Source organism: Andrographis paniculata, unplaced genomic scaffold (genome assembly GCF_009805555.1).
Source record: "Andrographis paniculata isolate CXL003 unplaced genomic scaffold, ASM980555v1 Contig86END, whole genome shotgun sequence".
Lineage (NCBI taxonomy): Eukaryota > Viridiplantae > Streptophyta > Magnoliopsida > Lamiales > Acanthaceae > Andrographis > Andrographis paniculata.
Genome location: NW_026137624.1, coordinates 5,429,467 through 5,441,672, shown reverse-complemented (window position 1 = coordinate 5,441,672; position 12,206 = coordinate 5,429,467). Strand labels below are relative to the sequence as shown.

General features: G+C 36.8%; 3 protein-coding genes across 4 annotated transcripts; 2 read left to right on the top strand and 1 right to left on the bottom strand.

Annotated features, from left to right (window-relative positions):
- Positions 1-610: 610 nt before the first annotated feature.
- Positions 611-2,207, bottom strand: LOC127242472 (BAG family molecular chaperone regulator 6-like). The gene is made up of 2 exons (XM_051262027.1): positions 1,598-2,207; positions 611-1,518 (listed from the first exon to the last, which is right to left on the bottom strand). The coding sequence occupies exons 1-2, from the start codon at positions 2,135-2,137 to the stop codon at positions 874-876; spliced, it is 1,185 nt and encodes a 394-aa protein (XP_051117984.1). The 5' UTR covers positions 2,138-2,207; the 3' UTR covers positions 611-873.
- Positions 2,208-2,460: 253 nt separating this feature from the next.
- Positions 2,461-6,585, top strand: LOC127242158 (probable mitochondrial-processing peptidase subunit beta, mitochondrial). 2 transcript variants are annotated; one of them, XM_051261584.1, is made up of 9 exons: positions 2,461-3,193; positions 4,500-4,664; positions 4,790-4,927; positions 5,007-5,158; positions 5,266-5,374; positions 5,683-5,781; positions 5,876-5,941; positions 6,027-6,138; positions 6,213-6,585. In XM_051261584.1, exons 1-9 carry the CDS (start codon positions 2,546-2,548, stop codon positions 6,380-6,382), a joined length of 1,659 nt encoding a protein of 552 aa, XP_051117541.1. In that variant the 5' UTR covers positions 2,461-2,545; the 3' UTR covers positions 6,383-6,585. The 2 variants fall into 2 exon arrangements, with proteins under 2 accessions (XP_051117541.1, XP_051117540.1); XM_051261583.1 differs by having other exon boundaries at positions 2,463-3,193; positions 6,027-6,134.
- A 568-nt stretch (positions 6,586-7,153) lies between these two features.
- LOC127242157 (4-coumarate--CoA ligase-like 1) lies at positions 7,154-10,671 on the top strand. Its single transcript, XM_051261582.1, has 7 exons — positions 7,154-7,895; positions 7,976-8,135; positions 8,614-8,950; positions 9,120-9,403; positions 9,474-9,619; positions 9,708-9,775; positions 10,352-10,671. The coding sequence occupies exons 1-7, from the start codon at positions 7,368-7,370 to the stop codon at positions 10,569-10,571; spliced, it is 1,743 nt and encodes a 580-aa protein (XP_051117539.1). The 5' UTR covers positions 7,154-7,367; the 3' UTR covers positions 10,572-10,671.
- The last annotated feature ends 1,535 nt before the right edge of the window (positions 10,672-12,206 follow it).

The following is a 12,206-nucleotide window of genomic DNA, read 5'->3' as shown; positions in this document are numbered from 1 at the left end:
TATTTTGTGTCAAAACTAAACATACACCTTTGCTCTGTTGGCCTAAAGTTTTTCTATTCCAAAAAATAATAATAAAAATTATATTTTATAAAATCAAAATAAAAAAATAAATACCTATTAAAAAAATTCAAATATTTAATTAAAAATAATACTATATCCGTCCGACTCTAAATGTCTCATTTACTTTTTGCGAGTTGATATTTGAATATTAATTATTATATAAGAACGTAATATAAATTAAGAGAAAAAAAAAGACAAAAATATCTTTTAATACTATTATAATGATATTTGTAAAAAAAATTAGACAAATATAAAAATAATTTTAATATTAAGTATAAAAATAAACGAAACCTTTAAAACGCTTGAATAAATATATACGAAATACAAATTGTGCATTGACGTCCACCAAATATGTCCGAAACTGATAGCCGTTTCTTCTGTGGTTTGAAATGTTTGAAATTTATCAAATAGAATATTTGATTTAAATTTTTATTTAAATAATATTTTAATATAATATTTTTGAGAAAATATTTATTTAAAATAGTATTATTTTGACCAGTTAATACAAATTTGACATTAGTCTAACTGACTCATTGTTTTATGGCAAATGTCGCACAATTAAAACATTCAAGACTCAACTGCATCACACAAACACGAAACAACGTTAGGAAACAAACTACAAAACATCCAAACCTCAAAACTCAATCAAAATACCTCCAAAACACTTCACTTCCAATGGCTACATAACATAGAACCTTCAACCTCCAAGAAAACTAACCGAATTCGTTGCCGACGACGATCAATTCCCAGTCGAAAACCCGCAAACGATCCCACAAAATTACGAGGATGCAAGACATGTAATAAACAGACACATCAACTCGGCACTTTCATCGTCCTCTTGTGAATCGAACCACCTCCCGGCAACCGAGTCTCGTAAACCAATTCATCCTCCTCCTCCTCGTCGTCATCTTCTTCGCTGCTTTTGTAACTTCTCGAACCCTTTTCCACATCTCCATTTTCGACATGCTCGTCATCCTTGTCGTCAAGTTCTTCGATTTCCCGATCAAGATCATCATCCTCACTGTTGCTATAGTCCTCCAACAATGGCTGCCCGGGTCGTCTTGGCACTTTATAAACCCTCCCGTCCTCCACAAAGCTCACATTTTTCTTCGATTTGGATCGAGCTCCGATTTTACTTCTCAAAACTCCATTAATGGAGTTTTTGAGTGATTGGTTGTCTTCTTCCTCGTTGATCTCCTCTGCTAATTTGTCAATTCTTTCTAGCAATGCACTCAGTTTATCCACATTGTCCACTTTCGAATTCCCAATTTTCAAATTTCCCAATTTCATTTGGACATTTGAAACCCTAGATTTCAAATCATCCCCTTTTCGCTTCGTCTTCCTCAATCCAATCAATTGTGCCTTTCCTTCCAGGCAAATCCCGTCGATTATATCCAGGAATTTGTTCAGTTCTGCTGTTAGAGAGCTTTTGCCATTTCTAATCATTGGATCATCTCCCTGAATCAATCACAGAGGAGTTAATTTAATTTAATTTAATCAGATCCGCCATGGAAATAGGGAGGGAGGTCAGTCTTACCTGAATGGCGTCGAGTTTGAGGAGAAGGTTCAGAGTCTTATGGTAAACGACGTCGTAATCGAATTGGGGATTTTTGGAGATTAGGGTTTTGAGAGTTCCCAGAGTTGACTTAATGGCCGCGAGGTCCTGGAGTTGCCGGAGAGTTCTCGATCTGCGGCAGAGGTAGGCTCGGAAGTAGGTTTGGATAGTCCGGGCGGCGGCGGCGCGGAGAGAATGGGAAGCGGAGCCCTCGGGAGATCGGCGGCGGAGGGCGGACTCGAGCGCCGAGATGCGGCGGAGAAGGGAGGTGACGGCGGCGTGCGTCGGCCGTTGATCTTGAAATGAACGGTCCTGATGTATTTGGGGAAAATGGGGCGGATTTGGGGGATTTGTATAGTCTCGGTAGAAATGGGGCTGATGGAAACCGGTAGACGACGGCGGCGGCGGAGGCGGCGCGTGGTGGAGGTGGGGGTGGCATGGGGTGTATGAAGCGCAGCAACAGCCGCAGTTACAGGCGGCGACGGCGGCGGAGTGGTGGCAGAAGTGGTGGTGGGAAGCCATACTCTGCCTGAGAATCTTTTGTGTTACTTTACTGTGATTTCTATGACATATTACCTACTGGTTTTGATTCTTTCGATGTAAATAAATTTTCAATAAATAATTATTATATTACCCAAAATTTTTAGATAAATTTTGCATTTATAAAGTAATAAGAATTATTTAAATTTTTTGTCTATAATTGTAATTGTCTTTTCTTATTGGGCCCTTTATTGGGCTCAGTAAAATTTGCGATTTGGGTTATTTAGTTGGGCCGGGTTTTTAGCTATTGGGCCGGATCAAAACGACGACGTTTTGGTTTTCGCCATCTGAAAGTAAGAGTTCGTGCTTCCTATCGCATCATTTCTCCGATCGAACCCTAGTCTTCGAAGGAAAGGAAATTCAACTGCCGGAGCAACCGCCGCCGCAGCCATGGCGATCCGACATCTAATCAAGCTCTCCCGCCGGTCCCGAAGGCCATTGCACGCTTTTGCACCTCTATCCACTGCGGTCGCCACATCGGAGGCCCCCCCCCTCCCTTCGCCCCCGCCTCCAAACGCCATGATCTACGATCGATTGGCGGAATCGGTTAAGCACAAGCTCAAACAGCTGGAAAATCCTGACCCGCGCTTCCTCAGGTACAACTCCCCGCATCCTGCCGTCGGTTCGCACACCGATATCCTATCCGCTCCAGCGACGCGAGTCACCACTCTCCCCAACGGCCTCCGAATCGCCACCGAGTCGACTCTCGCGTCGAAGACCGCCACCGTCGGCGTCTTCATCGATGCTGGATCGAGATTTGAGAGCGAGGAATCGAACGGTACCGCGCACTTTTTGGAACATATGATATTCAAGGGGACCGAGAAGAGGACCGCGAGGGGATTGGAGGAGGAGATTGAGAATATGGGCGGGCATTTGAATGCTTATACTTCTCGGGAGCAGACGACGTATTACGCAAAGGTCATGGACAAGGATGTGCCCCGTGCGCTCGATATTTTATCTGATATTCTTCAGAATTCCAAGTTTGAGGAACCGAGGATTATTCGGGAGAGAGATGTGATTCTCCGCGAGATGGAGGAGGTACAATTGATCTCTGACCTTTACTGCCTGATTGATTGAGTTTTTCTCATTTGTAGATGTTGATTTTGTTGATGAGTAATCTCTGATCATTGTTTTATGTTATATGTGACTTCATGTATGCAAATGTTGCCCTTCTTGGTTGTTTTGAGGGATTTGAAGTAAGCTTATTTCAGGTGTATGTGGATCTTTAAGGTTGTGCATGATGCATATAATGTAATTGTTGAGAAATGACAGTAGATAATATAATTACTGAGAAAAAGAATTCAAAGACGATTCTTAAAACAGATAATTTTAATATAGAAATGCAACAATAGGATTGGATCGGTCTGGTGGAGAAAAATGAATTGATTGGGAGGGGACAATAGATTCGAAAAGAGAGGCTTTTAGTAGTGTGGATAAATATGGTTTATTTGGTTGGTATTTTTTCTTTTTGGATTTAGTTTGTGATTTGAATAGTAATTTAGATGTGATGTTTTTTAAGATAAAATAATGTACTTGGAGTGAAAGTTGAATTGTAAAAAAGTAAAAATAAAAGAAGTTACCAAATGAACACCCCCTGCATCTCTGAACCCGCATTTCTCTCTATTTCCTTATGATAGAAGAAAAATAATTTATTTCTCAATTTTGATTTCTCTAATTCACACAAACAAGACAAAATTCCATTTTTCTATTTCCATTTCTCTGGACCATGCTCACCCTAATTAGTTTATGGTGCTTCAAATGTATATGCACAACTGACCATGACATCTTCAACGGGTGGTTTCATTTTGTTGGGTGCTTCATTTGAAGCCGAATCCCCGAATTGTGGATCTTGTAGGTAGTGCTATAATATTACCTTTTCCGTATATATATATATATATATATATATGCATGCAATATGCTTTAATGTTTTTGTTATCTTGAGATAAAGAGGAAATTGCCTGAGGTGGAGTTTTCTTATATGAAACTGTTCTGTATAATGTTTCATCTTCCTTCTTTGTTATTGTTGTATTATTTGTAGGTATGGAAGTTCTGGAAAGGTGCAAAATGAATTTCTTGTTTAATCCCGACTTTTATTGCCTCAGTTTTTATGAGATTCTTTAAGTCATGCATTTCTTTGGAATCTCAATTCTGTTCGTAACTCACAACCTCTTTAATTGCATTACTTGAGCCATTATGCTTCTTATCGGTTTAGTTTCTACATCAAAGTGTGGTGGAATGCTTTTGATATTGTTGTTGTTGTTGTTGTTATTGTTATTAAGATTGTGTGATGTCATGCTTTATAGTTTATACTTAGCTTGCCCACCTTTGTTGCTTATGGTTGTAGGTTGAAGGACAAACAGAAGAAGTTATATTTGACCACCTGCATGCCACTGCTTTTCAATATACTCCTCTGGGCAGAACAATTCTTGGACCTGCCGAAAATATCAAGAAAATCGGCAAAGAGCATCTAAGAAACTACATTTCAACTCACTACACTGCTCCCAGAACGGTAGTTACTACAATGAAACATTTCTCCATATGAGCCCCACCTGATCTGTCGGGGCATCTGTTGTATCCACCTTGATTTAAGAGTTGCCTTTTTTTTTTTTTTTTCCTTTTTGGCTTTTATCTTAGGTGATCGTTGGCTCTGGTGCTGTTAAGCATGAAGAGTTTGTTGAGGAAGTGAAGAAACTATTCACAAAGCTATCATCAAACCCAACGACCACTTCTGAGTTAGTTGCTAAAGAACCTTCGAGCTTTACTGGTTCAGAGGTACTCCCCTCTTATTTGAATATTGTGAATGTCGTGCACCCTAAAAGGTCATTATTATGACAATTTCTGTAAACTACAGGTTAGGATGGTCGATGATGACATTCCTCTCGCCCAATTCGCCGTTGCTTTTGAAGGGGCTTCTTGGACGGATCCCGATTCAATAGCTTTAATGGTTATGCAGTCGATGTTAGGATCTTGGAATAAAAATGCTGGTGGTGGAAAACACATGGGGTAATTATCATTTGGCACTTTACATTCAGCTAGTAGTTGTCTTCTTTAATCGGTTGATGCTTTTGATCATCCATTTTGTGGCATTTAATTTAGTTCTATTTATTCAGTTCTGAGCTTGCCCAGAAGGTTGGGATCAATGAAATTGCAGAGAGCATGATGGCTTTCAATACCAATTATAAAGACACCGGTTTATTCGGTGTGTATGCTGTTGCTAAGGTAGGGTTTCTACTTTCACTAAGTAGATTTGATTGAAAATTCAATCACTAGGAAATAAATAGGTGACAAATAATACGATCCGTGTCTGATAATCAACTTTGTGAATGGCAATGGCTTTATATTTTTTATAATTTTCATAGTTTTCCTGTTCTGATTATCTGCTTACTTCTAAAAATTATATCTAACAATTATCTGCTTACTACCTGAAAAGAATATATATTTATGAATAGCTGGTCGAATCTTTACTTCCTATTCATCTATTTTATCGGCCATATGACTGATGTTCATTTCTGCTTTCTTCTTCACAGCCCGATTGTTTGGATGATCTGTCCTACGCCATTATGTATGAAATTACCAAATTGTGCTACCGAGTGTCAGAGGCTGACGTGATTAGAGCTCGCAACCAGGTAATGTAATTAACCAAAGAACATTTACCACTCGATATTCCTTCCCAGCAACTTGTACGATTGAAATACAAACTTAATTGCTCGCAACATGCAGTTGAAATCCTCACTTCTGCTCCACATTGACGGGACCAGTCCCATTGCTGAAGATATCGGCCGCCAGGTATGATTTGCAATTGAAATTAAAAGAACACAAATCATTTTATTCCCGAGCAAAAGCAAAAAGTTAATTGTCGATTTGCTTGCAGCTGATAACATATGGGAGAAGGATTCCGTATGCCGAACTATTCTCCCGGATTGATGCCGTGGATACCAGCACCATCAAGCGCGTCGCAAACCGCTTCATATTTGATAGAGTAAGTTAAAATGCTCTACAAATTCTCACCTCATCGACAAATAAACATCTATTTTAAATTTGTTTGGTTCTCCCACAGGACGTGGCGATCAGCGCCATCGGACCCATTCAGGGCCTGCCCGACTACAACTGGTTCAGACGCAGAACCTACTGGCTCCGGTACTAAGCTCCTTCATTTTCAGGTTCCTCCTCACTGCCCTTCTCAGGAAGCACAGTTTTCCATTTTTATCTATTTCCGTTCCTGTGTAAGTTTTTTTGTCTAAAATAATACACTATTTAAAAGCTGTAGTAGTGAACATGGATGTGTTATTCAATTTGGGACACAGAAATAACTTATGTCCTGTTTCCAGACAATATACTCTTTCTTCAATCTGTCTCTCTTCTTGGAAGAACTCCTAAGCTCTTGTCTGTATCTTCCCACTGTGAAATCAATCAATAAACCCTTTTGGTTCTGAACCTTTATTACAGGAGTATGTACACACATATATAGTATTTATGTATGTTTAAGACTGAAAATGTGATAAATTGTGTGAAATGGTGTTGATTTAAATTAATAATCGGTATTCAGTATTGTACTAACAGCACATAAAATGCAGTCTATTAACACATTGATTCCTAGAATATGTTGTTCTTTTATATTTTTAAGATGTATAAATTATGTGTATTCCTAGTAATTTAAGCTGCTTTTAGGTTAGACGATGATTTACATCATCTAACCAATTTATATACTTGTATGATTATATTAGCATATAATTATATCTTGTATATCTATCTATATTTTATATGCTATTCGATGTGTTATCAATATTGTATTGACTAATATCTTAATAGCATTGGAACAACCTTGTGCAAACATTATGGTGTCGGTTTGAGAGTTGGGTTTGAGTTTTTGAATAAGAATTATATGGTTGTGTTTGTGAGTTTGAGTTTTTCTAATATTAGAATTTATTGAAATGGTTGTTTCATCATATTGTGAAGTAAACTTCATTTTTAGTATATGATATAAAGAATAAAAAAAATAAAATTTTGATTTTATACTTAAATATATATATATATATTAACGAATTTTTAGCTGAAAACTCCCAAAGAAATTAGAGTCTACGAGTCAACAAGACTTCACCAAACCTCTTCATTATTTCAGCTAAAATTTACATCACAACTAATTAAAGACTCACCTATACTTCACCTTCCCGATACCCATCTTCCATCATTCTTCACAAACCACAAGCCCTCCATGACCAACAATTTTAATAATAATAATAATAAAAATAAAAATAAAATAAATCCCCCTTCTATAAAACTCGTCACAATATCCAAAAGTTTCATACACAAAGAAACCAACATGGGAACAGAAACTCAAACCATAGCCCAGAAAGAGATCATATTCCGTAGCAAATACCCCCCGGTAAATGTCCCCGACGACGTCACCCTGCCGGAATTCATACTCTCCGACGTCCAACGCTACTTCGACAAAGTCGCCTTCGTCGACGCCGTCACCGGAAAATCCTACACCTACCGCGAAGTTAACCGCGACGTCCACCGGTTCTCCAAAGCCTTGCGCTCTCTCGGCCTCCGCAAAGGCCGCGTCGTCGTCGTCCTCCTCCCCAATGTGGCCGAGTACGCCACCATCGCCCTCGGCATCATGGCCGCTGGCGGCATTTTTTCCGGCGCCAATCCCAACGGTCATTCGTCGGAGATCAAGAAGCAAGTCGAGGCTGCCGACGCAAAGCTCATCATCACCGATGCATTGACGTACCATAAGGTATTGTATAATAGCTATTTTTTTTTGTTGATTTTTCGATTTGTAGTAATAATATGTCGATCGTGACTTTCTCGCATCAGGTTAAGGATTTGGGCTTGCCTGTTATAATACAAGGCGAGGATCACGTCGAGGGTACGATAAATTGGAATGAGCTCCTCGAGGCCGCCGAGCGAGCCACCACCGGCGCCGTCGAAGAAAAAGTTCAACAAACGGATATTTGCGCCCTCCCTTTCTCGTCGGGTAAGAAACTCATTGTTGATCATAGTCGATGTGCATATGTTCTTAACTCATATACGATGATTTTCGACGATAGATGCTTAAACGAGCGCAACGCTTTGATTCATTTATGCACACGTCGTAGTCGACATACGTTCTTAACTCATACACTCGATGATTTTTCTTCGATCAATGTTTATACGAGAACAACGATTCGATTTGATTAGGCACATGTCGTAGTCGACAATCGACATCCATACAACTCATATGATGATTTTCGACGATTGATGTTTATACGAGAGCAACGATTCGATTCGATTCGATTAGACACAAGTCGTAGTTGATATGCGACGTTCTTACCTCAAACTCGATGATTTTCAACGACACTTTCGATTCGATTCGTTTAGGAACAACTTATAGTTAACATGCATACATTCTTAACTCAAACTCGATGATTTTCGATGATGCTTATATGAGAAACGATTCGATTCGATTCGTTTAGGCACGACGGGTCTTTCCAAGGGCGTGATGTTGACGCACCGTAACCTCGTGGCGAACCTTTGCTCGTCCCTCTTCAGTGTCGGCCCCGAGCTGATCGGACAAGTCACCATACTCGGCTTGATCCCGTTCTTCCACATCTACGGCCTCACCGGAATTTGCTGCGCCACCATCCGCAACAAGGGAAAGGTCGTCGTGATGCACCGCTACGATCTCCGACTCTTCCTCGACGCACTCATCACGCACGAGGTCACGTTCGCGCCCATCGTCCCGCCGATCATATTAGGCCTCGTCAAGAATCCGATCGTCGACGAATTCGATCTCTCCAAGCTCAAGCTAAGGTGTTCTTAATTTTATTTATTTATTTTTTCTCGTATTCTCAGCACATGTTTTCAACTAACACTTGATTATGACTCAAATCCGTCATTCACGATAGCGTGGTCTTAAATTTATTTATTTTTTTTCGTATTCTCAACACATGATTTCAACTAATAATCGATTCTGACTCAGATCCGTCATGACGGCAGCGGCCCCTCTCGCGCCGGAGATTCTCAACGAGTTCGAGAAAAAGTTCCCCGGCGTTCAAGTTCAAGAGGCCTACGGAATGACCGAGCATAGCTGCATAACGTTAACTCACGGCGACCCGAGCAAGGGACACGGAATCGCGAAGAAAAATTCCGTCGGGTTCATTCTTCCGAATTTGGAAGTGAAGTTCATCGATCCGGAGACCGGAAGCACGCTTCCGGCGAACACACCGGGAGAAATTTGTGTCCGGAGCCAGTGTGTAATGAAAGGTATTGTACGAGCAGCTCGATTCGTCGAACATTTTTGTTTAATAAGCTCAAGAAAACATATGTACTCTAGGATATTACAAGAACGAATACGAGACGAGCCTCACCATCGACGATGACGGATGGCTTCACACCGGCGACATTGGCTACATCGACGACGATGGGGACATGTTCCTCGTGGATCGGATCAAAGAGCTTATCAAATACAAAGGCTTCCAGGTAGAGCTGTTACACGAATCGAGCGCGTTATATATATATATATATATATAACTTTATAATTGTTAAATTTGACAATAACACTCGATAGGTCGCGCCGGCTGAGCTCGAGGCGATACTTCTTACACACCCTTCGATCGAAGATGCTGCCGTTGTCGGGTAACATTTTTTTTTTTTTTGGTAAAATCTCTTATAATCTACATTTGATTTGAAAAATCTGCATCATTTTCTTCGTTAATTTAGAAATACACGTGTATTTTTAAAAATACTACACATAATCTCTAAAGAATTTTATAAGATTTTGACTATTCATTAATATTTTTTTTCTAAAAACATTAAATCAAACACGTATTTTTTATTTTTTTTATATTATATTAAAAATTAATTTTATATTCAAAACGTTACATCAACATCTATTTATATCACATCATTAACTATATCCAAACCTTTAGGGTGTGTTGATATGATATTAGGATTTGAATAGTAAAAAATTTAAAATAAAAAATAAATATTAAATTTGATATTTTTAAGAAAATTTTGGTGAACAGTAGAAATACGGAGAAATCTCCGAAAAAAAACATACCCTAAATGTATAATTTGACGGATTGGTGAAGGCTGCCATATTGTTTGTAAATTACCAAAAAAAAGATGGCGCAGACTTTTCAAATTACATGTAAGTTATAAACTATTATATATATTTTTTTGTTCGAGTACGAGGTTGGCGGTGCCTCGCAGGTTACCGGACAAAGAAGCCGGGGAGATACCGGCGGCGAGCGTTGTAATGAACGAGAAAGCAAAAGAGAAAGAAGAAGACATAATGAAGTATGTTGCAAACAACGTTGCAAGTTACAAAAAAATTAGGGTTTTGCAGTTTGTGGAGGCTATTCCCAAATCTCCTTCGGGGAAGATCATGAGAAGACTCATTAAAGAAAATATGCTCAAGAATACTAATTAATAATAATAATTAACATCTTAATTAATTTCATACTCATTTCTTGCAATAATTTAGGAATAATCTATATAATATCATGTCCTCAATTATTACATTATTTTAGCTTTATGATCAATTGGTAAATTATAATTATTTTATTTATTTTTAATTTTTTTTGCTATTCAATTCTTATAATTTATTATAAAAGTATAATATTTCCTATAAAATATTATATTTAAATTACTATTCAAATAAATAAAATAAAATAAAATCATACATTTTATTTTTAGGTGGTTTTTATATTTAGTATTTCAAGTACCATTAATAAGGCCAACCATGGAATAGGACAAAGTTTGGATCAAGGGCATTTTCTTTATATATAATTTTCGACGATTTTTTTAATAAAAATATATATTAATATATCATAAAATATCATATTAAACTGCTCATATCATTTAAATAAAAATAGTACAAAACATAAAAAGTAAATCAAATACGTCATTTATGTTTTATACTTTATATTTTGATATTTTTTAAGTGAGAATAATAAATGAATGTAGTGCGACAGAGGAAAATAAGTGTGATTACAATTTATTTATTTATCTTTTAAAGATACCTAATAAATTGAATAGTAAAATATGAAAAAATAAAAAAAAATAAAAACAAACACACACCATCTTAAATTTGAGAATTGAAAGTAGGTTTGTTTTATATTTTGCTTTTAAAGTATGTTTTATGTGACGTATAAAAAAAAAATATGTTGATAATATAAAAATAATTTCTTTTTATGAATAAATATAATATATATTGTATAAATTTATATGTAATATTTTTTTAATATTATTAATTAGTATGTATGTCAATAAAAATTGTTGGGCAACCATATATAAAGTTAAAAATGCTTGAACGAGTATTAGGTTCGACCGGGGGTTTACCCAATGCGCACTTTCGGATAGCGGTTGCGAATTCCCACGTCATTGAAAAAAAAATAAAAAAATCCTTGAATGTCATTTTGAGATGCAAATTAAAATCAGCACATGCAAAATTAATCATAATTATTAATTAAATAGGGGTAATTAAATCAATTTAATTATTTTTTTTTTCTAAAAGAATAAAGGTTATGATTAAAGTTCAACACTAAATTCCACGTATTATTTGCTCTGTTAAAATCATGAAATAATCCATTCCTCCCATATCTATATATTCATTTATTTTTTGTACGGAGTTTTAGAAATATTAGTATTATATTTAGATAAAGTAGAACTAAAAGTAAAAAGACTAAATTAACCCTATTAGTATTGTATGATATAAAGGTAATAACATTTGTATAATATATTAAAAATTGGAAGGGTATTTATAATGTTAAGTAGATAGTACAATTACTAAAAAAATGAAATTGATACTTTGTTATCAATAAATTGTTAAGGGACGGACATAGTATAACATATAAATCTACAATAAATGCAATAATTTGCATAATATCTCTTATGATTAATCTCAATAATAATAATCATAAAAAGATATGTTAACACAACAAATTTGTAAATATACAGTAAATTGTATATCATATATATTGTATTAATTCAAATGTAATGTTGATTGATTGAATATCTCAAATAACATTATAATACTCTCTCTGTCCCGCGTACCGTGTCTGTT

Excerpts from the sequence above, each read along its gene's own strand:
- LOC127242472 (XM_051262027.1), bottom strand. The coding sequence starts at position 2,137 with ATGGCTTCCCACCACCACTTCTGCCACCACTCCGCCGCCGTCGCCGCC. Across the intron at positions 1,519-1,597 it reads TCAAACTCGACGCCATTCAG|GGAGATGATCCAATGATTAG; the intron begins GTAAGACTGACC and ends TGATTGATTCAG.
- LOC127242158 (XM_051261584.1), top strand. The coding sequence starts at position 2,546 with ATGGCGATCCGACATCTAATCAAGCTCTCCCGCCGGTCCCGAAGGCCA. Across the intron at positions 5,159-5,265 it reads GGTGGTGGAAAACACATGGG|TTCTGAGCTTGCCCAGAAGG; the intron begins GTAATTATCATT and ends CTATTTATTCAG. Across the intron at positions 6,139-6,212 it reads CTTCATATTTGATAGAGTAA|GACGTGGCGATCAGCGCCAT; the intron begins GTTAAAATGCTC and ends GTTCTCCCACAG.
- LOC127242157 (XM_051261582.1), top strand. The coding sequence starts at position 7,368 with ATGACCAACAATTTTAATAATAATAATAATAAAAATAAAAATAAAATA. Across the intron at positions 8,136-8,613 it reads CGCCCTCCCTTTCTCGTCGG|GCACGACGGGTCTTTCCAAG; the intron begins GTAAGAAACTCA and ends CGATTCGTTTAG. Across the intron at positions 9,620-9,707 it reads TCAAATACAAAGGCTTCCAG|GTCGCGCCGGCTGAGCTCGA; the intron begins GTAGAGCTGTTA and ends AACACTCGATAG.